The sequence below is a fragment of the Zingiber officinale genome, chromosome 8B (genome assembly GCF_018446385.1).
Source record: "Zingiber officinale cultivar Zhangliang chromosome 8B, Zo_v1.1, whole genome shotgun sequence".
NCBI classification, from domain to species: Eukaryota; Viridiplantae; Streptophyta; class Magnoliopsida; order Zingiberales; family Zingiberaceae; genus Zingiber; species Zingiber officinale.
This window is the reverse complement of record NC_056001.1, coordinates 51,270,413-51,296,076: the sequence shown is the minus strand read 5'-3', so window position 1 is coordinate 51,296,076 and position 25,664 is coordinate 51,270,413. Positions and strand designations below refer to the sequence as shown.

Genomic DNA, 25,664 nt, shown 5'->3' with positions numbered 1-25,664 from the left:
TAGGGAAGATGAGGTCGATGACCTACATCTAGAAGTCCTTGAGGATGAGAACAAGGCTTTAAAGGGTGAGGTTGAGAAACTCAAGAAAATGCTTGAGAAGTTCTCAACTAGCTCTAAGACTCTAGACATGATTCTAAATGCCCAAAGGGCAGTCTACAACAAGGCCGGGATAGGGTATCAACCCAAGGAGTCGAGTTTCATTTCTCTAATGTCTAGAACTCAAAATAGTAGATCACATGTTTCTAGGGCTCATGGAACTAGGAAAGGTATGACCAAGGCATGGGTTCCTAGGTCTTTCATTGTAGAAGCATTAGGTCCCAAGATTTGGGTACCTAAAACCTCTATCTTCCGTGTCTTGTAGGCATTGGTCGAGGGGGAGCATCTATCAACTTGGTTTGTTGATAGTGGATGCTCCAAGCACATGACCGGGGATAAATCACTGTTTACAACCATTCAAAACAAAAGTAGAGGTAATGTGTCTTTTGGTAATAATGGTAGCCTTAAGGTTGTAGGAGTTGGAGACATTCATATATCCGAATGTCTCCATATCAAGAATGTCCTTCTAGTCAAGAGGATGACTTTTAATCTCCTAAGTGTCAGTCAATTGTGTGATACGGGTTACACAATTGAATTTCATTCAAGTCAATGTTTGGTTAAACACATTGACACACTTGACACGGTACTAGTAGGCACAAGGATTGATAATATTTATCAAGTATCGTTTAAAAGTGCTACTAATGCTTTGATTAAGTGTTTCATATCGAAAGAAGAAGAGTCTTGGCTATGGCATAGAAGGTTGGCACATGTAAACATGAAGAACATCCGGAAGTTGGCCAACCAAGGATTAGTGCGACACTTACCCAGCATCAAGTACCACAAGACCAAACTATGTGATGCATGTCAAAAGGGTAAGCAAACAAAAGTTGTCCATAAAGGTAAAAGCACCGTAAGTACATCTACTGCTTTAGATTTATTGCACATGGACCTATTTGATTGCAGTAGTGTAATATCATTGAATGGAAGTAGGTATTGCTTGGTAATCGTTGATGATTTTACTAGATACACATGGACTTTCTTCTTGAAACATAAGGACCAAACTATAGATATTTTATTTTCTTTTGTAGAAGAACTGAAAATGAAAAATCGACAACAATTAAAACCATTAGAAGTGATCATGGTGGGGAATTTCAAAATCATAGGTTTTTAGAGTTTTGTCAAGAAAAGGGATATAGGCATGAGTTCTCTACTCCAAGGACCCCACAGCAAAATGGGGTTGTGGAGAGAAAGAACCGAGTCCTACAAGAGGCTGCACGAAGCATGCTCAATGAGTACTCACTACCGAGCTACTTATGGGCTGAAGCTGTGAATACAGCTTGCTATGTGCAAAATCGAGTTTTAATACATAGGTTTTTAGGAAAGACTCCCCATGAACTTTGGTTTGGGAAACCGCCTACAATTAAACATCTTAGGGTGTTTGGTTGTAAGGTGTTTATCTTGAACACCAAGGATCATCTTGGGAAGTTCACGGCTAAGGCTGATCAAGGGATACTGGTCGGGTACTCTCTTACCAGCAAAGCCTATCGAGTCTACAATGAGAGGACTAAATTGATTGAAGAGTCCTCGGATGTAGCTTTCGAAGAAATCCCTGATAATCAATCAAGGAATGTAGAAGAAATTCAATTCGAACTTAGAAGGCTAGGTTTGAATGATCCAAACATGGAAAGAGTCGAAATTGACTCTGATGATGATGAGCAAGGGCAACAAAGAACTCAGGCAGACCCGTTGCCTGATACTGGGTCCTCGCCTGTGCCGAGTGAGACCACTCATGAGGCACCGCCAACACCAAGGCAGTCTAGGTTAGCCTCTAGTCATCCCCAAGACCAAATTGTGGGAGACATCCAACAAGGGGTTAGGACTAGGTCATTCTTTAGAAATGAGTCTAATGAAGTCGCATTGATTTCAGAGATTGAACCAAAAATAGTTGATGAGGCATTGCACGATCCTGATTGGATCTTAGCTATGCAAGATGAGTTAGGTCAATTTGAAAGGAGCCAAGTGTGGGACTTAGTTCCTAGACCTAAGAAGACTACCATTATTGGAACTAAATGGGTCTTCAAAAATAAGTTAAACCAAAAGGGAGAAGTCGTAAGGAACAAGGCGAGACTCGTAGCCAAGGGCTATAGTCAAGTCGAAGGCCTCGATTATGATGAGACTTATGCTCCCGTGGCACGATTAGAGTCCATTCGTTTAATGCTAGCTTTTGCTGCACATAGAGGTTTCAAGCTCTATCAAATGAATGTTAAATCGGCCTTCTTAAATGGTTTCATTAAAGAAGAGGTCTATGTTGAACAACCACCGGGGTTTGTGAATACCGAAGTTCCAAACCACGTGTACAAGCTCAAGAAAGCTCTTTATGGGCTTAAACAAGCACCTCGAGCATGGTACGAGAGGTTGTCAACTTACCTATTAGAAAAGGGTTTTGTAAGAGGCCAAATAGACCCAACACTATTTCTGCGTAGAGATGGTGAAAACATTTTTGTAGCCCAAGTGTATGTCGATGACATAATTTGTGGCTCAAATAACAAGGGCTATTTGAATGAATTCATTTCTCACATGGAAAGTGAGTTTGAGATGAGTCTAGTAGGAGAGTTGACATTCTTCCTCGGACTTGAAATCAAACAAACTCGAGATGGAATTTATGTCCATCAGACAAAATACACTCAAGAGATGCTCAAGAAATTCAACATGAGTAACTCTAAGGAAGTATCCACTCCAATGACGACAAACACTCGCCTTGACAATGATGAGAGTGGAAAACCAGTTGATCTAACGCAATATAGAAGCATGATTGGTAGTCTTCTATATCTCACAGCTAGTCGACCAGACATACTTTTTGCTGTGGGCATGTGCGCTAGATATCAAGTCTGTGCCAAGGAATCTCATTTAATTGCAGTTAAGAGAATATTGAGATACCTTAAGGGCACAATTCGAGTAGGTCTATGGTACCCTCGTACAGAGTCTTTTGACTTGATAGGCTATACCGATTCCGATTATGCTGGGTGCAAATTGGATCGGAAAAGCACCAGTGGGGGCTGCCAATTTTTAGGTTCATCATTAGTTAGTTGGTCAAGTCGGAAGCAACATTGTGTTGCTCTCTCCACGACCGATGCTGAATACATTGCCATGGGAGAGAGTGTATCACAATTGTTGTGGATGATTCACACCCTAGAAGATTACGGACTTTCGTATAAGGGAGTGCAAGTGTTGTGTGACAACATTAGCACAATAAACCTAACGAAAAATCCAGTCCATCATTCAAGGACCAAACACATTGAAGTGCGTCATCACTTCATTAGAGATCACGTAGCTAGGGGAGACATTGTACTCACATATGTTGAGTCAAAGTCAAACTTAGCCGACATTTTCACAAAACCCTTCCGGAAAATGAATTTAGTCATTTAAGAAGGGAATTGGGAATGTGTTTGGCTCAATAAGTCATTTTGACCACATCATGATCAATAAGGACCATTAAAATAACAAGAGAAATTGGGAAATTAACTTGGGCAACTTAGGGACATCTCACACAAACTATAAGGTTTAACAAATTGTTTTTGTTTGCTAAATATGGGGTGAGATGCTAGGATCAACCAAATTATTCAAAATGTATCATGCATCCCTTGAATAATTAGGTTGAAGAGACATAAATTGAGTATGGGGAAGGCCATTACATAATTGATGTGTATTTGGCTCCTAAATCTTACTCATAAATTCCAACCAAGGAAACTTGGTTGGATTGCCTAGAAATTATGAAACTTTTGCTGATGGACTGTTTGATACACTTGAACGATGCTGTTCATGATTTTGTTTGATACTAGGACAAGTCCTTGTAAGAATGATAACAAGTTGGTTATATTTTGACAAACTTGAAACTGAACATAACAAAGGTCAAAAATTTCAGCTTTCATGCCTTAAGTTGTTTGTTTTCTAAATGTCTGCAACTTTAGGGATATAAACAAGTTCAGACCATAATCTTTGGGTAATCGTTATGATTGTAGATCCTCCAGGTTCTAGGTTCTGAACCTGAAAGTTTTCCTAGAGAAACTCCCACGAATTATCGAACTATCTCTATGAATTTCAGTTACTGAAATTACTGGAGAGGTTTAAGTATCAGACACTGATCGGTCTACGGACCGATCAGGTCAGCCTGGCAAGCTAGAACCCGCTACTGATCACTTTCTGATAGGTCTACAGACCGATCAGAGAGATCCCTGATCGGTCCGGAGACCGATCAGATCGATCCAGTATGCAAGGACAGCCACTGATCATTCTCTGATCGGTCTATCGACCGATCAGGATGTTCCCTGATCGGTCGACAGACCGATCAGGATGTTCCTGGATCGATCCATGGACCGATCAGGAGGCTTCTGATACCTCCTGATCGGACAACCGTCCGATCATTTCTTCACTGTACACCCATCTGTAACCCTTAAATCTTCCCGATCCTTTCTTTTTCTCTTTCACGCGGAACCCTAGCCGTCTCTTCCCTACTCCTTCTCTTCTCTTTTCATGCCGGAACCCTAGCCGAAGCTCTAGCCAACAGCGAAATGGCTCCAAGGTAACTTAATTAGCTCTATTTCTCGTTAGTACTTCATTTGTTTCGTTTCTCACTGCTTCAGTGATTTGGGGTGGTGCTCGGGTTGTGTTCCTTTGCTTCATCTGTGTCATGTTCCTAACCCCTTAGGAAGAAACCAGTAGGTGAGGGTACTTCCAAGTCCAAAGATAAATCCAAGTCCAAAGAAACCTCCCGTCCTCAACCAGCTGTCTCCGGTAGATTCCCGAACCAAACTTTTGAGGAAGCCTTTCGACTAAGAACCTTCAAATTACTCCCGTGTAGATCTATAGATCGTAAATTCATGGACGAGTTTTGCCCAACTGTGTCTGAAACTATTTCCTACTACAATCTTGACTCACTTGTCTACTTAGAACGGGATATCAACTATGACTTGGTCTCTGAGTTTTATAACAACCTTCATAAGATTCCTAATGAAGCAGGTTATAAAACAAGAGTTGCTAAGCGGACTCTTGATTTCAATTTTGTATCCTTCTTTGAGTATCTCGATTGTCGGAGGTGTTCCGGAAATGTCTTCTCGATATTTCCTGATCTACCAGACCCCCTACCCTCACCTTTTGATGTCACACCTGACTCCGTCTATGAGTATTTCTTCAGGCAACCTAGACCGGGTGGCCTTGATGAGCTAGATGTTGACTTTCCTACTTTTGCAGCCTTGAGATTATCTCCTCAAGACTACATTCTGTTTAAAATTGTCACAAACTGCCTTCTGCCTATCACTTCTAAACCATTGTCTGAGATCCGACCATATCATTGCCTGATGCTTTATGGATTGCGTCGGCGTCTCGACTTTGACATCGTCTTTAGCATCTACTCTTCGATCGTCTTCTATAGTGAGTCGAGCGGCTACACTGTTTATATGCCTTATGGGCATATAATTACAGACTGGCTCGAGACCCTTCAGGTTGATGTCTCTAAGGGTAGAATAATCAAGATGGTCAGACAGGATTGCAGGCTTGGGAAGCGGGCATTTTCCAAGTCTGGAATCATAGGACAAAATGGGGACGTCCGGTGGAAGAATGGGAGGGCACTAGGTGAGTTACCACGAGGACCTCCACGACATGTTGCTCCTGTTGCTGCTCCTCCTGCTGCTGACGATGGAGAGGCCGATCCTGATCTGCGCTGGCAGATCGCCGAGCTGGAGAGTCGCTTTGATCGACACGATGAGCTGCTGGTTGCTGAGCTTCACGGGCTGCGCGTTCGGATCGACCAGCGCTACGATGACTTGCGCAGTCAACAGCTGGTGACGCAGCAGCTACTTCTGGGCTGGATGGCCAACTACCCACCTCCGCAGCGTTTCTCGGGCCATCCACCTTCGAGCTCCAGCATGCCGCCGCAGGATTACGTGCCTCCCGCTGATGATGATGATGCTCCTCATGTTGAGGACATTGATTGATACATTCTGTTTGACTGTCTGTTTTTGGATGATGCTTGTTGGATATTTTATGTCTGACCTGGATGCTTGTTCATTTCATCTATGTATGCTATTTATTTTCTTTCTCTATGTTTCGCTCCTTATTGGTTTTTAATATGTTACTCATATGCCTTGTCTTGTATGTCTCTTATTCATTTATCACTGTCTCATAGTACACTTAGAGAGAATTCTAGGTGCATTAAGGAAAAGACAGTATGGGTTAAGGGGGAGTCTTTTGAGTCTTATCACCCCATTCGCACCTTTTCGGTGTTTGACAAAGGGGGAGAGGATATCTAAGTTTAGAGATGTATGAAGGTTTGATTTTAGGGGAGAAGATAACGGGGAGGATCTTGATTCTCGTTATTTCCTTACATCGTGGTGTATTCATCTTAGGGGGAGGATCTTGATTCCCCTAAAATTATGAAAATAAGAACATTTCTGATCTAAACTTAAATCGTGTTGTCAAACAACAAAAAGGGGGAGATTGTTGATACAGTCTGACCTGGCTGTTGTTTTGATGTTGACACTGATTTAAGTTTGTATCAGATATTTAACTCAGATTAATTACTAATTTAGGTTGACTTGGTTGACCTGATTGAGAGAGTCCTAACTGGGATGTTAGGCAGTTGGAAAGTCCTGGTGAGTGAAGCCAGGCAGATTGGAAATCCTGGTGAGTGAAGCCAGGTGAAAACCCTAGTGAGTGAAGCTAGGTGCAAGTCCTGGTGAGTGAAGCCAGGTGAAAACCCTAGTGAGTGAAGCTAGGTGCAAGTCCTGGTGAGTGAAGCCAGGCAAGGGAAAATCCAGATGGATCAAGGGTGATCGGACATCTGGTGTTGAAAAGTCCAAGAAGGAAGCTTGGCATGCGAAGTCAGAGAGGGCTCGGTAGCTCGTTCTCTAGGACCAGATGAAGTCGGAGAGGGCTAGGGAGCTCGTTTCTCCGGACTAGGTCAGAGAGGGCTCGACCCAGACTGAGTCAAAGCTGGATCGGTCGGCAGACCGATCCAGTGAAACCTTGGACACCTGATCGGTCTGGCGAATCGATCAGTGGCTACTGAGCGATTACTGATCGGTCTGCAGACCGATCAGAAATCGATCAGTAGTCTACTGTGACTTTACTAATCGGTCTGGAGACCGATCAGGAGGCTGTAAGCGGTTGGAAAGAGCGACATCTGATCGGTCTCGGGACCGATCAGATTAGTGCCTGATCGGTCCACAGACCGATCAGAAGCTGTGCGCATTTGGAAAGAGCGACATCTGATCAGTCTGGGGACCGATCAGATTAGTTCCTGATCGGTCTCCAGACCGATCAGCGATGATCGGTCTGCAGACCGACCCACGGTATTGTTTGTTTTGCATGCACTTTTTCTGATTGCCGTATTTGTTTTCACCCATCTGTTTTTAACCATCTGCTGTGAGTCTTTTTAGCTTGCAGGTTGCAGGTCACACTCTCATGGTTGAATTCAAATTAAGCTTCATTAAGAGAAGAAGACAAGTGCTCTTTTCACTGTGATTTGCTGCAACAGATGCATTTGAGGCATCAACGTTCACTGGCAAATCTGATTGCGATTGGGCTGCGCTCAGTTTGACCTCTACTTATTGGTTCGTATCCAGAGACGCCAGTGATTTCCATTGGCATGGGTTCAGAGAACCAGATGAGGAGGAGAGGTGATTGGCTACGCCTTGTTGGCAGCAGCGATTCTGCAGGCGGCGGTGATTCGAGCCAGTAAAGTAGAGAGACATAAGAAGGAAGAAGAGAGGTTCAGAAGTTGAACTGTATACTCTGTTTCTTTTCGATCAAGCCTTTGAGAAAGCAAGTTGGTGAAGCTGTGAGCTCCTTGCTAAGAAGGTCGTTGTGCGCTCTCTGCTATGTTTTTTCTCCGCGTGGCTGTAAGCTCATCTGATTATTCTTCTCAGCCACTGTAAGTCTTGTGCTTAATTCTATAATCAACTGAGACTCTGTTGAGAGGTTGCTCCACCGAGAAGGAGACATCTTTAGCCGGATTTTGTCCGGGGTGTGATCTACCGAAAGATCAAGGAGTCGTCCTCCTTACGGACACGCCGAGGAGTAGGGGCAAGTTATCCCCGAACCTCGTATATCCTTGTGTCTGATGTGTGTGTTTTTCTTCCTTCGTTTTAGTTTTCTACTTCCGCTGTGCTAACAAGTTTTTCTTTAAGAAAGATTGTGTTTAAGTTTTCAAAGAGGCTATTCATCCCCCTTCTAGCCATCTAAGATCCCCAACAGATAGAAGTCTTTTGGGTAGGCCTTGTTAAGTTCTTGAAATTCGATGCAGACCCTCAACTTATTGTCGGGCTTGGAGACCAGCACTACATTTGTGAGCCAGCTCGGGAACTGAACCTCTCGGATGTGACTGGCCTCCAATAGCTTCTCTACTTCAGCTCGAATGATCTGATTCTGCTCTGCGCTGAAGTCCCTCTTCCTCTGCTTCACCGGCCTAGCATCCGGTTGGACGTGAAGCTCATGCTGCGCTATGCTCAGGGAGATGCCAGGTAGTTCATGGGTGGACCAGGCGAAGACATTATGATTTCGTTGAAGACACCTGATCAGCTCGGCCTTCTGCTCGGCTTGCAGGTCAGCCGCTATGAAAGTCGTTGCCTCTGCCCAGCGAGGGTGTATCTACACTTCTTCCTTCTCTTCATAAACGAGAGTATGAGGTTTTTCGGTTATGGCGTTTACCTCATGTCGGGGAACTTTCCGAGCGGACTTGGCCTCCGCCTTTACCATCTCGACGTAGCAGCGCCGAGTTGCCAGCTGATCTCCTTTGACCTCTCCGACTCGATCCTCCACGGGGAATTTGATTTTCTGACAGTAGGTTGAGACTATCGCTCGGAACTCGTTGAGGGCCGGTCGTCCCAGGATGACGTTATAGGTCGAAGAAGCATCCACAACGATGAAGGTGGTAGTCCTGGTCCTCCGGAGCGGCTCCTCTCCGAGTGATATGGCTAACCTTGTCTGACCGATCGGCTGGACCTCGTTGCCGGTGAACCCATATAAAGGGGTCGTCATTGGCATCAGCTCGGCTCGATCGATTTGGAGTTGGTCGAAGGCTTTCTTGAAGATGATGTTGACTGAGATCCCTATGTCAATAAAGATGCGATGGATAGTATAGTTGGAAATTACCGCACGGATGATGAGGGTGCCATCGTGCGGTACTTCAATCTCCTCGAGATCTATAGGACCAAAGCTGATTTCAGGCCCGCTCGCCCTCTCTTGGCTACATCCTACAACATGGATCTCCAACCGTCTCGCATATGACTTTCGGGCTCGGTTGGAATCTCCACTGGTTGGTCCTATAGCTATGATGTTAATTTTGCCCCGAGCGGCGTTACTTCGATTTTCCTCCTCCTAAGCGGAATGTCTAGCTTGCTTGCGTGAGGGTTGGGCGCGCTCGTCACTCCTTGCTTGATGATTGTGTCGTTGCTCGGGTGACTGCCTATTTTCTTCTTGTCGTCCGGTGCTTGGCCGTCTATATCGCAAATCGGGGGAAGGCGACCGTCGTCTGTAACTCCTGGGAGTTGGCTGGGTGACTGCGGTGGCTCCTCGGCAGTCGCGGGTGTTGTGGGTTGCGGACTGATGAAAGGAACATAACATAGGAGTCCATACCTTCCCCTTGGGTCTAGGACGTTCAGCTGCCACGTGCTGGACGACGTGTGGTCTTGCTTCTTGATGTGATCGTGCCACATCGGCCCGGGGCCCTCTCGAAGGCTAGTGGCTGGTCGGTGGCCTCCGTTCAACGTGCCCTGTTGGCTCCGATGGTGCTTCTTTCCTTCGGACCTCCTGAGCCTCTTCCACATTGATGTACTCGCTGACCTTTTTTAGCATATGGTCATAATCACGAGGCGGCTTCCTGATGAGCGAGCGGAAGAAGTCTCCGTCGCTGAGCCCTTGAGTGAAGGCATGCATCATCGTCTCGGACGAGACTATGGGGATGTCCATAGTTGCATGGTTGAAGCGTTGAATGTAGGTCCGAAGAGTCTCTCTTGGCCCTTGCTTCATAGAGAACAGACTGACGCTGGTCTTTTGATAGCGCCTACTGCTCGTGAAATGGTGAAGGAACGCCGTCCTGAAGTCCTTGAAACTTTGAATCGACACGTCCGACAACCTTCGGAACCAACGCTGTGTTGAGCCGGACAATGTAGTGAGGAAGACCCGTCACTTAACCCCATCCGTGTATTAATGGAGGGTTGCGGCGTTGTTGAATTTGTCGAGGTGGTCATCTGGATCGGTCGACCCATTGTACTCACCGATTGCCAAGGGTGCATAGTGCCTTGGCAGAGGATCTTGCAGAATTACCTCGGAGAATTGGCGATTGATCCGCTCGGGTGATGAGTCAGCTAAGGGTGCTTTGCCCTTTCTTGCATCCCGAGTGGGGGCTTTGTCTGAGGAAGACCAGTCTCGATTCGCTTGCGCGATCTTAGAGGGTGTCTAGAACAGGGCCCGATGGAATGGGATTGGCACGGGCGGCGCTTCTGCTTGTGTACCGGTCGGTCCTTTGTTTTGACCCCATATAGAGAGCTGTTCCGGCCGGTCCTCGCGCGCCGCTCGGCCTCCAGATGCTGAAGTTGCTTGTTGCGCCAATGGCTCGGCTAGCGCCTTCTATTGCTGCTCTATCATCTTGGCTACTCGCGCCTGTACGAGCGCTTCGAGCTCCTCCTGAGAGAGCGTCACAGTGTATTGGCGTCCAGCTTCTTCCATCTTCTTGACTCGGATTCAGGTGCGTTCCCACAGATGTCGCCAATTTGAACCTGTCCGAGAGATGAGTCGATGGACGCTGGGGATGTGGCGCTCCTGTTGACTGGTCGAAGACTCCGAAGACGTAGATCTCTCGCCGCCATGAACCTGCAAACACAATGCCGAGCCGGGGAGGGGTTCCCCGGCGATGGCCCTCCGACGCTCAAGTCAAATCTCCGGAGGAAAGAAGTAAAGCGAAGAAGAAATGAGAGCTGTAGCTACAGTAAAGATGCTAGGTTACCTCCGTCGAAGCCTGGGGATCCTTATATAGGGCTCCCCGAAGGCGCGTGCATGCTCCCTGAGGCGTGCACGCTTATCAAAGCATATATGGAATGAGTGTGTCAGGAAAGTGCGCATGTCGTCATACCTTAAAAGCACGAGCATATTTCTAACGTGATAGTAGAAGCTTCCACCATACGATTCTCTATCTAACCATGCTGCTGACCCTGCCGCGGACCATGCCTTCTGTCGACGACACTAATTCCTAGGACATCGTCATCCGCTCTTTCTGTCCTTTATTGGTCCGCACGGATGGCCCGCTCGGCTAATGCCTTTCTCGAGCCGAGCGGAGACCACATCAGCTACCGCCTTCCAAACGGGCGCCCGCTCGGCCGGATGTTGTATTTACTGTTCATGCTGTGTCTGCTGTTAGCCGAGCGGGATGGCCGCTTGGCTTCCGCTTCTTCCTGCCTGTCTTATGAGCGTCGGAAACTCGACGTCAGGCCGAGCTATCGAAACGTCGGGTCGGTCGCTCCTCCGGCTGGTCAGGAAGATAATTCGTCCGGTCGAACATCTGATTGGTGTTGACCACTTTGACCTCCGACCGGGAGCCCTCCCTTTTACCATCAGATCATTATCCACTTCAAATATATCAGTAGTGGATAATCGGTTTACCCTGATTTTTAAAATTTTAAAATCCAACTGAATAATGTTTAAAATTTGATATATTTTTTTAAAAATTGAATTTTCAAATTCTTGAATGAGATCGATTTGAATAATTAATTGAATTAATCGATCTTTTACTCACTCACTTCACGAATCTAATTGGTATAATTGTTGATATGATACCGTTTGGGTCATTGGTTGGGCTAAATAGTTTAAGTACTAAAAAAATCCTAGCATGAAATATTCGGTAACTTTTTAAAAATAATTTCTAAATAAATAAGTTTTAAAAATAATGATTTTTTTAATGATTTTTAGAATCTTTATAATTTTTCACTTAGTTAGCGTGAGGAAGATCAGCATGTTATCTTTAGAGTAACTTTTATTCGTTGAACGACGGTTCTTCCACTCGGCATCGTCGGATCATAAAGGTCGACTTTCGTCCTTGCTCGACGGATAAGTCCAACAATCAAGCTCCCTTCTAATTTTGCACTCTAGTGTCAATCTCCATCCGACCCAAGGAAATTTTTGCCCACCTCCGTTATCTTTTGGGAGGCCTCTGCTCCATGTAAATCTAGATGACTAGTATCTTTTCCACCAGAACTCAGAAAGACGGTTAATCAATCATTAATTAGTTTAATGTTTATGAAATTTATAATTAATATAATATATTTAGTTAAATCATTTATATAATTCACTTTAATATATTGTGCCACGTATTTGGAAAATATGTGTACAAAATAATGCTGAATTTTAAAAAAATTATATCTTATTAAGAACTTTTTATACGTATATTTTACTATACAAGTTTATCTTCAGCAAAGTAGCACTTTGCCACTAAATCAACTTCGTATTTAGAAATACACTGCTAGAAAATTAATCTAAAGGATTTAATTAATACATGTTATTTTAAAAATACAATTAATTATTAATATATAGATGAATAATTTTCAAAAATTAAATATAAAAATATATGAGGAAGGCTATAATTATTTGATATTATTTGTATACTTATAACCTACCGAACTGTACACTCTTATCTCTATCTTTGCAGTGGTACACATATAACTTTTTCTAAAAAATAATAATAATAAATAAATTAGTTTTAAAATTAATAAATTTTAAAAATAATTTTTAGTGTAATTTTTTTTAACTTTAGCGTTAATTAATTCAAAACTCATTTGATTTTTCTCCTTTCTCTCTTTTTGTTGATCAAAATAATTTTACTTCAAATTATTCACTGACACTAATATTGAACGATTGGAGTTTCAGAGTGATGGGTTCAAAATCTAACCAATTTAATCAAACGCATTAAAATCGATTTAATTAAATTTTTTTACTAAACGAACCGACTGAACTTTATCAGTAAAGCTAATTAAACAAAACCGATATAAAATTGACTAATTAGATAGTTACCAAGTAATCGATCAATCAATGAACAATAAATATAACAGTCATTCGACTTCTTAGTATACGTAGTTGATTTATAATATTTTATTCTCAGAAATAGTTCACTTAGTTATCGTAGGATAGATATGTAGAATTAAGGAGGGTTGAATCTAGAGTTGTCCCACATGTCGATCCATGGTGGGGCAGGTTGGCCCATGACGGGTTGACCATTTGACGAGACGAAGTGGGTTGACCTGTCATCTTGACAGGTTGAAAAATCTCCAATCCAATCCAATCAAAAACGGATTGTGAGTTAAGTGGGCCAACCCGCATACCTATAAAAATTTTAAAAAAATTTAAAAATTTTCATATATTCAATGTTTTACATTTTATCAATTAAAGATATCTAGAAATAGATATTTTAAATATAAATAGATACAAATGATTACATATATTTGATGAAAAGTATTATTTTTATTTTAAAATTATAACAAACAATGATAATTAATTGATAAAAAACTTAGTGTACATGTGTTTCTCAACCCACGGACTAATCCAAGTACATCGCGGGCTGACCCGATCGCGGACCTAAGCGGGTCGGCCCACGGTGAGCTTGGGTTAATAAAATTCTAACCCAAACTGCTTAAATTATTTGACGGGACAGACCAACCCGACTGACCTAATCCAAATCAACGACTCTAGTCGAATCCCAAAAAGACCGAGGAATTATCTTCCCATATGGTTTAATTAGATTTTAAAATCTAAATAAAAATTTTTAAAATTGATATAGTTTTTTTTTAAACTAAATTTTAAATCAGTTCCATCCTTTAATTTGATTAATCCATCTCTTACCCTCCCTAATTGCAGCCTTAGATCTCCAAGAAATAGGCCGGTTGAAAATTTCTATGGAATCGAATTGGTTGCTACAGGTTCAATGTAGCCCCCATCACCCCTATAAAAAAATTATCTTATGATTATCTCTGCTCCATGTGATATTACTATGTTTTATCTATAACTTTTTTTTATAAAAAAAATCTAAATAAATCAGTTTTAAATGACTTTTATGATAAATCTTTATAACTCCTTAGCGTTGATTAATCCAAATCTCTTTTTTTTTTCCTTATAAAAAATAAGTTTTCTCTAAATTAATAGCCAGTAATGTTTTTATCTAAAAAATTATCTTGTAATCTTTATCTTTACTCACTGTACTTATATATATTAAATATATATTAAAAATATAAATAAATCAGTTTTAAAATTAAACTTTTTTAAAAAATATTTTTTTTTCTATAAATCTTTATATCTTGATTAATTCAATCTCATGTGATTCAAAACAAGTTTACATATGCCACTAATATTTTTTTCACTAGATAACAATATTAAAAAAATTTATCTTGTGATTTTATCTTTATTCGGCGACTTATTTTATCTATAATTTTTTTACTAATGAATTTTTTTAATGATTTAATTATGATCCTTATCTCTACTTTTACTCACGCCTCACTATATAAAGGCACTTGCACCTCTTTCTTAGGTCCCTTGATGATCCCTCCTAGTAGAGAGGGAAGAACCTCTGAGCTCTGACCAAAGCCAATGGGTCTAAAATTATGATCAAACTTGTCTTTTTTTTATCTTTGAGAGAAGAAAGTGATGTGAGACGATGCATAATAGTAAAAAAGCACGGCATGCAATCAGTTGTAGTCAGAGGTCAACAATCGGTGTAAAATTTAATCGATTAAATCAAACCAATCGAAATCGATTAAATCAAATTTTTGGATAAATTGAGCAAACTAAACTGATATAAAATTAATTAATTGGACCGATAATTAATTGATCAATGATTGATATTGAGTAGTAAAGTATTAATCGAATTGTATAATTATTATCTAATTTAAATATATCAATAGTGAATAATCTGTTTAATTAGATTTTTAAAATTTTAAATCCAACAGAATAAAATTTAAAAAATTAATATATTTTTTAAAAATTGAATTTTCAAATTAACTAAACCAATTCTTAAATTAGATCAATTTGAATAATTAATTGAATTAATCGATCTTTTAGTCTCTCTTAATTTTTTAAGTCAGTGAAAAATAAAGCCATTTGTGGATGAGGTGACTTACTTCACAAATTGATTGATATCAACTATTGATTTGATATCTTTTGAGTGGTTGGGCTAATAGTTTAAGTATAATTAGGTCTCCTTTTAAAAATAATATTTTTTTAAAAAAATTATTCCTCAATGAAATATAGGGTAACTTGTTATAAATAATTTCTAAATAAATAAGTTTTAAAAATAATATTTTTTTAATGATTTTTAGAATCTTTCTAACATTTCACTTAGTTAGCATTTAACTATGTTTTTCCTTAGCGTTGATTAATTCAAATTTCATTTGATTTTCTTTTTTTTTTCTCTCTTTGTTGAATCAAAACAATGTACTCTAAGCTAGTTATCTCTTATTTCTATCTTTGAAACTGTAGCCATATAACTTTTAAAAAATACTAAATAAATTAGTTTTAAAATTAATGATTTTTTAAAAATAATTTTTATAGTAAATCTTTATAACATTCTTAATTCAAACCTTATTTGATTTTTCTCCTTTCTTGTTGTTGGTCAAAATAATTTTACTCAAATTATTGACCAACACTAATATTGAAGGATTAAAGGGCTCAAAATCTTACCATTTGAATCAAACATATTGAAATCAATTTAATTAATTTTTTTTATCAATCAAACTGATTAAATTTTATCAATAAAATTGGATAAACTAAACTGATATAAAATTGATCGATTACCCAATTAATCGATCAATCAATGAGTCTAATCATCAGTCAAACTATATTGTTATTGTTCAATTTAAATATATTAGACAATCGGCTTCTTAGTATAAGTAGTTAGTATAATAGTTGATTTGTAATATTTTAGTCCCTAGGAATACTTAAGTTGATTATCACATGATACGTATACAAAATTGGGTATTGTTGAATCCCGACAAAGACTGAGAAATTATCCTTCCATTTGATGGCTAATTTGATTTCTTGATTTACTCCCTTCTAATGATATATGGGACAATCGTAGAGATATCGTCGTGACAGATTTCACCATTTATAATATTTTTGTCTAATTAGATTTTAAAATTAAAATAAATTTAAAAAATTGACATATTTCTTTTTAAAAAACAAAATTTCCAATTTGATCCATTCCATCCATTAATTTGATTAATCCATCTTTTACTCATCCTAATTGCAGCCTTAGGTATGCGAGAAATAGGCCGGTGGGAAATTTTTATGGGATCGAATCAGTCACTACAGGTTCAATGTACTTGACTTGGTTAATCATTTTTTTTAGGTCTACAAGAAATAGATTCTACATTTTTCACCCTAGTAGCCCCCCCCCCCCCCCCCCATGGCTGTCCACACCATTGGAAAGAAGTAAATAAAAAAATCGAAGATGACCATCACATAGAATGATAGTTCCTTGATCTTTAATGGGATTTAACCGTTACTCAATTTTATAAATTTATCAATAACTAATTCAGCTATGCCACAGGTTTGCGAGAAATAGAGCTATTTGTAGATAACGTGACTCACTTTCCATTTTAGATTGGTATTAATTGTTGATCTAATATAGTTTGGCCGGTCGTAGGCCTGGCCCAGAGGCCGAGCAGTCCTAGGCATCTGCCAAGGCCCAAAGTTTTGGGGAGTCCAAAATTTTTATAGGTTAAGTTTTACTATTTTACATCCTGTAATTCCTCAAGTTTTCATCCGCTAGTTGCCGCTCCTCTAGCCAAATCGCCCTGCTCTGCACCTCTGTGTCACATTCATCTTTGATTATCTCTTGGCTTCTCTCTTATGAGTCTTCTCTTTCCCAAGAACCCCAATAAATTTAAGTAATCATTTTTTCAATTTTGTCTGCTCTGCCTGCGACTCCGTGTCTCCGCCGCTCAGCGAGGTTGCAACGTTGTATCGTGTGATGTGCACGACTGCGCTAGTGCTCCTTTAATCCTTTGCCTCTGCTCTACATGGCTACTCTTCCTCAATGCTGCACCTGAAGGTTATGAACCTTTGCGGGTTGCGTTGTGACTAATCGCGAGTCAATGAGTTGCGACAACTGACGGTTGCGCCATCTACAGATCTACTCATCTTCAACACTTCGTCTACAACTGCAAGTGCAAGACTGCAAGTATGGTGACTCTACGCGATCTACAACTTCATTCTCCATGATTAGTGGTTGATTCTTTGGCTGCATGGCTTCATCTGTTAATCAATTCAAGGACAATTGGACAAGGTTATTACGTATTAACTTAATTGTTCATTTGTTCATAGAATAGAATTTATTTTTGTTAATTAGTTAATTGTAAATTGGGAATTTAATGTTTACTTAATTGTTAAATTAACAAATAGGTGCTGAGACTTGTGAGTTGTGTAACTACCAACTACTGTACTACAGTCTACCAAGTCTGAGGTGCTTAAGCTGCTAAGCCTACTAATTAATAATTTCAATCCAGGTGTTATTATTCCTTTTATACTGAGATTAAATTGATTTAAATTATATTTTTGCAATTGTGATTTTGTGAATTATAATATGTTACCTAAAAAAATATGTTTTTGGATGTGAAAAAAGAAAAAAAAAAGACTAGAACAATTAACTAAATTACAAAGAGGTGCTCTTAATAAATTCTTTATTAAAAGTACAAGTTTTAATGAAAATATAAAAATTTTAAATAGGGATAATATAGATGAGTCTAAAGAAATACATGATGTTAACGAGGAGTCCAATGAAATTCATGATGTTAATGATGAGTCTAATGAAATTCACGAGTCTAATGAAATTCATGATGTTAATGATGAGTCTAATGAAATTCATGATGTAAATGAGTATAGAGATAATTTAAAAGAGCATGGAAAAGTTATTAATGTAGTAGATAATGAGAATAATAATATTGATAAACAATTTATTTCTCCACTTGATATATATGATCCAAGGAATTGAGATAATCTCGATAACAATGTATGTGATATTTTAGTTGAAAAGGGGTCTATAAGAGAAATGAATCTCACATTTCCTTTTGATCACTACTCTAGACATTTTTCAAGTGCTCATTATTTTAAAAAGTTAAGTAATGAAGAGGTAAGAGACTGAAAGTGGTTGGTATACAGTAAACATGTAGAAAAAATTTATTGCTTTTGTTGTAAGTTATTTAAATATGAAAATAATAGTTCTTTAGAAAATGATGGGTTTAGAGATTAGAAACATATCAGTGAATGACTTAAAGAATATGAAAATTTTATTGAACATATAACTAATATAAGCTCTTGGAAGAAATTAAAAATGAGATTAGATAAAAATGAAACAATTGATAAAGATCTATAACAAGAAATCTCTAAAGAAATAGAGCGTTGGAGACAAGTTCTTATAAGAATATTAGCAATTGTAAAATACATTTCTAAACATTGTTTGGCTTTTTGGGGATCTAATCAAAAACTATATCAAGAAAGTAATGGAAACTTTTTAGGGTTGATTGAAATGATTGTTGAATTTGATGTTGTGATGCAAGATCATATTAGACACATTCAAAATCATGAAATTCATCATCATTATCTTGGTCATAAAATTCCGAATGAGTTGATTCTCTTTTGGCCGATAATGTTAAAAGTATTATCATTAAGAAAATCAAGGAGGCAATATCTTTTTCAGTAATTCTTGATTGTACTCCGAATATAAGTCATCAAGAACAAACGACTTTTATAGTACGATGTGTTAATATGTCATCTAGCAATGTGAAGATAGAAGAGTATTTTTTAGAGTTTCTAAAAGTTATAATACATCTGGTTTTAGATTTTTTAATGAATTAAAAAATGTATTAAAATCACTTGATCTTAGTATTGAAAATATTAGAGGTCAAGATTACAATAATGGTTCTAATATGAAAAGAAAACACCAAGGAGTTCAAAAGAGGTTGCTTGAAATAAATCCAAGAGCGTTATACATGTCACGTGCTAAGTAAGAAGTTACAATCAAAATCTATGTGCATTGATTCTGCTATGAAACAATTAGTTAGTGTAATATCATATTTTAAAAAGTATAGGAATAATGATTTTGCAACAAGTTTGTCTATCGCTAAAAGTCTTGCATCTGATATGAATATAGAGTCAATATTTTCAATAAAACATCATATTTTTAGAAAAAAAGATGAAATTTCACTATTACCTGAAAAATCTTTTAGAATTGATTATTTTATGATTGTTGTAGACATGACAATTTCTTCTTTGAAATGTAGATTTGATGAAATGGAAACATTTGAAAATATATTTGATTTTTTGTTTGATTCGAAAAATATTAAAATCATTGAATAATGATGAGTTGAGAAAATATTGTGTTAATCTGACATCTACTTTTATGCATGACAATTTATTAAATGTTGAATTAGATGATTTGTTTACAAAATTAAAAATATTACAACTAACTTTAGCAAATGAGATAATGTTGACAGTTGATATTCTTAATTTTGTACATTTAGAAAAGTTAGAAGAAGTTATTGTAAATATTTTTTACATTATTATAAAAATGGAGCCTATTTTTATCGTTTTGCTCCGGGCTCCTAAATGTTAGGACTGGACCTGGCCGATCGGTTGAGCTGACGATTTCAAATATATAACTTCTTTTTAAAATGATAAAGAAATTTAAAATATATATATTTTTTATTCCTCCTCTGAAATAGAAGGGCACGTGGACAGAGCATGATTAACTGCATATGGGCTATGTTTTATTCATAACCTTTAGAAAAAATTGTAATAAATCAGTTTTTAAAATAATAAATTTTTTAAATTATTTTACTGTAAATCGTTATAAATTTTCAATTAGCTTTGAACATCATTTGATTTTCTTTCTTTTTTTTTTCTCTCTTTTTTTTATCATAAAAAGTTTATTCCAAATTAGTGAGGGAATTAATATTTTTTTACTAGATAAAAATATAAAAAAAATTATCTTGTATTTTTCTATGCTCCATTCGACTGTAAGCATATTTCTATGTTTTATCTATAACTCTTTTTATAAAAAAAATCTAAATAAATCAGTTTTAAAATTAATTATTTTATAATTTTTATGATAATTTTAGGGTTGATTAATTCAAATCTCATTTATTCACTACTATTTTTTTTCACTAGCTAAAAATATCAAAAAAAATATCTTATGATTCTTATCTTTACTACAGGCGACTTATTTTATCTATAACTTTTTTTACTAATAAATTTTTTTAATGATTTAATTATGATCCTTATCTCTACTCTTACTCACGCTCCACTATATAAACACACTCACACCTTTCTCTGCTCCAATGTCTCTTCATTTGCCTCTTAGAGATGGATTTCCAGATATCGCAATCATTTTTCTGCTTCTCTTCCTTCGTCTTCTTCCTTTTACTCTCTTTTGAGCCAAGTCAGGCCTCTAATGCCGACCATGGTCTCAGCCGCGAAGCCTTCCCGGAGGGATTTGTGTTTGGGACAGCAGCATCTGCTTATCAAGTGGAAGGGATGGCGCTCAAAGGAGGAAGAGGACCCAGCATTTGGGATGCCTTCGTTAGAATCCCAAGTAATTTTTTATCGTGATGTTGTTATTGTTTCTATGCTTCATATCCTCTTCAGATTTGTGTGGGTTAATGTTGAGGTGTTGCGTAGTGTTTAAAGAGGGTTTTTTCTTGGATGAATGCAGATACAATCGCCGGCAACGCTACTGCTGATGTTACAGTTGATGAGTACCATCATTATAAGGTTATCCTTTCTCTAACATTTTGTTCTTTTTCTCTCTTTTTTTTTTTCTGTCAATTGTAATTACGAGAACAAAATAGTAACTGATTTAGTGCAGGTCCAATATTAAAACAGCATCAAACCATAAATCTGATTTGATTACATTGTAAGATATATGCATTTTTATTACATTGACATCGTGAAGGAATTCAATTTGTAAGATATATGCATTTTAAAGTTGTTTTTTTTTCTCTTCAATTTATGACCAAATGATCATGCAGGAAGATGTTGATATCATGAAAGATTTCAATTTTGATGCGTATCGATTCTCAATTTCTTGGAGTAGAATATTTCCAAGTAATGAAATCTCTATGTGTTTTTTTATTTTCTTATATTCAGAATGAACTTTCAATTTAAATACATTTTTTATATAAAATTTCACATCTAGATGGAACGGGTAAAGTCAATTGGGAAGGTGTAGATTATTACGATAGACTAATTGATTATTTGATACAACAAGGTATGTTAAATTTTCAATTTAGCAATGAGCAATATATTTCTCAAATATATATGTTTTAAAAAAAATTTGTTTGAAATAGGCATTACTCCATATGCAAATCTTTATCACTACGATCTTCCTTTGGCTCTTAATGAGGAGTACTTGGGTTGGTTAAGCCCGAAAATAGTGTAAGTTTTAAAGGTTATGAACCATGTTTTTTATATTCATTAGAACTTGAACCTATTTGATAATTTTGTTATATTATTTGATATGTGTTTTAGGGATGCATTTGCGGACTATGCCGATTTTTGTTTTGAGAGATTTGGTGATAGAGTCAAGAATTGGTTCACCTTTAATGAGCCTAGGTGTATAGCGGCTCTTGGGTATGATGATGGTCTTCATGCCCCAGGAAGATGTACTGGTTGTCAAGCTGGGGGAAACTCGACCATTGAGCCTTATATTGCGGCACATAATCTTATTCTATCTCATGCAGCTACAATGAAAAGATATCGTGAAAAATATCAAGTAAGTTGTATTTTGTTCATTGAGTTATATTTGATGAATTGAATGAAATATGATTCCTTATCTAAGATGTGTTTCTTGTATATACTCAATTCAGAAAGAACAAAAAGGCATGATTGGAATCCTTTTGGATTTTGTATGGTATGAACCTTATACTTACTCAGTGCAAGACAAAGCCGCAGCTCAAAGAGCTAGGGATTTCCACATTGGATGGTGAGACCTTGTTTTAGTTTATTTAATTTTTTAAATTTTAAATTTAACTTTTTTTTAACGTTTTCATGTTAGATCGAGACATCAAATTTCTATTGTAGTAAAGGATGATTTATTCATTCAATAATTGTTGCTGCTTTGTAGGTTCCTTCACCCTCTAACATATGGACACTATCCAAAATCAATGCAAGTCATTGTCAAAGAAAGACTCCCTAAATTCACTAAAGAACAAGCAAAAATGGTGAAAGGTTCATATGATTATGTGGGGGTCAATCAATATACATCTTACTATATGAAGGATGCCGGAGTGGTTGATACGAAACCTGTTAGCTATCAAGCTGACTGGCATGTCGACTTCAAATGTTAGATTTTCTCGAACTTTTTCGATAATGACTCAATCAATGATACTTTATGTTATACTAATATTATATATGTTTTGATTATCTTTTAGATGACCGAGATGGTGTGCCTATTGGTCCCCTGGTAAATTTATTATAATTTTTTTTCAAAGAAATTCATTTCTTCATTTTTTTTATGATACTCAACTAGAACTTACTACAAAAGAGTTGCATTTCACAGATATTGTTATGCAGATTTGTCTTTTGGTGATAAGATTTGTGCATTCTAGTATGATCGATCAAATAACATTGAATCTAACTGTTTGTTTAGGCTAATTCATATTGGCTGTACATAGTTCCATGGGGACTCTACAAAGCCGTGACCTATGTAAAGGAAACTTATCGTAATCCCGTCATCATTGTAGCCGAGAATGGTAAACCTTATTCGATTTGTTTTCCAAAATATCCAAATATTCATCCATCTTAACGAAGTTGTTCATCACAGGAATGGATCAACCAGGAAATGCCACTCTTCCAGAAGTCTTGCAAGATACAACGAGAGTTAACTACTTCAAGAGCTACATTACTAACTTAAAGAGGGCTATGGATGACGGTGCTACTGTGATAGGATATTTTGCATGGTCTCTTCTCGACAACTTTGAATGGAGGTTGGGCTACACAGCGAGATTTGGTATAGTATATGTAGATTTCAAGAATGAGAAGCGGTTCCCTAAGAATTCAGCTTATTGGTTCAAAAAAATTCTACAAAGGAAGTCAAATTGAGTGATCGAGTTCGATTTAGATCAAGTTGTTTGGAGTTTTCTTGTTAGGGTTTGTTTAATAAAAGCACAATTTAAGTGAAATCTTTGAGTACAAATTAATTCAATTGTTGTTCTTATGCAATCTTTGTACTATAAAGGGGAGCCTTGACGCAATAGTAAAGTTGTTGTCGTGTGATCAAAATGTCACAAGTTCGAATCCAAGAAACAACCTTTTGCAAAAAGCAAAGTAAGGCTGCGTACAATGGATCCTTCCCCGGGACCTTACATTGCCGAAGTTTCGTGCACCGGGATGTCCTTTGTTTGCAATCTTTGTACTATCCTATCCAATAAACATCGAAGAGCACCGAGTAAGGCAAGCTATTGGATGAGCATCGAGTCAGGCAAACCGTTCGATGAGCATCGAATGCGAGCGATTATCTAGCCGGCATTGGCGATCCCCTCCATTTAATATCCTTTGAAGTAAACTCGTGCTAAAATTATGTGCAAACCAAATCAAATGATAATTTCAACTGAATTGTACAAATCAAAAAATGCCTACAAAATTTTAAATTTTTAAAAATACATATCAAAATATTATGATATGAAAATTTTGTATAGGAAATCGTTTTTTATTTTTATTTTTTTAAAAAAATTGTTTGTAAAAAAATGGAACCCTCAAACTCTAACTCTTGTAAATATTGTGGCACCTTTCTTCCACTGCCTCAATCCTCCCCCTAATTGAGAGATCGAGAGAAAGAGGAATCGGTCCATTGCGGAGAAGGAGAACATCGCCTTGTGCCATTCTCGTGCTGCAGCCAAGGGAGCTGCTTCTGCCGCCGGCGCCCCTTCCCCCACCGGCCTTCACATGGGACATGGCAAAAGGCGAAGCGCTTTCCCTTGCCGAATTCTGATTCCTCTCCAGTACAACCTGGCTACCCGGTGCCTCTGATCACTCCGTCCCTCGTTCCAATGGCAAGGCAAAGACCAGAAAGAAGGCAAAGCTCCGTCGGGCGGCTTTCTCTGCTGACATCACTCTGCCCATATGTGTACAGTGTACATCCTACACATCGGATATATGGGAGTATCTGAGATCTATGGAAGTTCGTGGTTCAATGTTACTTTCTTATTGGATCAACCTCATGGCTTCATCTGGTTGATTTTTAAGAGGTTTTTTTTTTTGCACTTACTAAAGAAATAATGAAAATCACTCATTGAATTATCAGTTACAAAAATGGTATAAACAAATATATTGTTCACTTTTCGGAACATAGCTATTCTACATTTGTACGTTGTCAATAAGTCCATAATATTCCTTCGAACTACAATCACAATATCAATTCTAGAAATAAAATTAAGAAAAGGATGTATCTAACCTTCACATGGGACATGGCAAAAGGCGAAGCGTTTGCCCCCAACGACCATGCTATCCCACTTCAGGACTAATACGGAGGAGGTAAATTACGATGACTAAGGAGACAAGTAAATAAGAAGGTATTACATGAGGTGCAGGGATTTCCATCTCGTCAGTCCCTAGATTCGACCCAAAAACCTCATGTTGTAAATAATCATCCACTTATTACCTAAGTTATGTTCGTGTGAGCAGGATGGATCTCACTTTCGTTGACACAGGCGATGGATAAAGTTAGCATAAAAAGAGAGACACATCTCAATAGTTCCCTTTGTGAATTAATACAATGAATTAATTAATTTAAAAATATAAATAAAAAATGTAAATATTAATTTTAAAAAATATAGAATAAAAGTATTTAATAGTTAACACATTCAAAAGAATGGAAACAAAATATTATTGAAATGGTGTTTTTTTCTTCAAACTTATGAATTAGTATATCATTATCAATTTTGTAATCAATTGCTTCGATCAACCAGGGTGTTTCAGCACTTCTCTCCTGCACCGTATTCCGTCAGTTCTGCATTACCTTTTGTCGGTATAGCATGCTGCATAAAGAAGAGTAGCATTGTGACAAAAAACTCGATCAATTATTTACCAAAGATTGCTACTTTTCTTTAGGCAGCGTACTATACCGAGAGAATGCGATGTAGGCTGACGAAGTACGACTCAGTAGAGAAGGGTTGAAACACCCTGGCTGATCGAAGGAACTAGTGCCCACCTTGCTGCTCTAATCCAGGGGTTATTGAAGATGATTGCAGGTATTGAGTTGACTTGCACATCAATCTTATTTTCAGTAGGCTTTGCTGCTCTCTATAATAACAACTGGACTCTTCTACAATTGCAATCCCAGTCAAAATTAGTCACGCCATATACAACACCATACTCACACCACAGTTGAGCAACTTGTTGGGTTCTATTTTTTTTCAATTTCTAGATATTGACACACCTCTACCCGGTCACAAGAAAAAAGAGGGAGGATTCCGACAATTTCAATTATGTCGCTTCTTCCATGTTTCGTGGGAGTTTAACATGCAAACATTGGAGCAACGGTGTTTTATTTTTCCCCGAGACTTTTTCATACATATATATATATCTCAATTAAGAAGTTAGTA

The 25,664-nt window shown here is 37.8% G+C and overlaps 1 protein-coding gene and 1 pseudogene across 1 annotated transcript; both read left to right on the top strand.

Moving 5' to 3' along the window:
- Positions 1-17,312: 17,312 nt before the first annotated feature.
- Positions 17,313-18,628, top strand: LOC122013811 (annotated as a pseudogene).
- A 1,799-nt stretch (positions 18,629-20,427) lies between these two features.
- Positions 20,428-23,163, top strand: LOC122013810 (beta-glucosidase 26-like). The gene is made up of 11 exons (XM_042570036.1): positions 20,428-20,656; positions 20,777-20,835; positions 21,093-21,168; positions 21,260-21,331; positions 21,411-21,498; positions 21,592-21,835; positions 21,930-22,045; positions 22,187-22,404; positions 22,494-22,525; positions 22,712-22,814; positions 22,886-23,163. The coding sequence occupies exons 1-11, from the start codon at positions 20,428-20,430 to the stop codon at positions 23,161-23,163; spliced, it is 1,515 nt and encodes a 504-aa protein (XP_042425970.1).
- Positions 23,164-25,664: the final 2,501 nt, after the last annotated feature.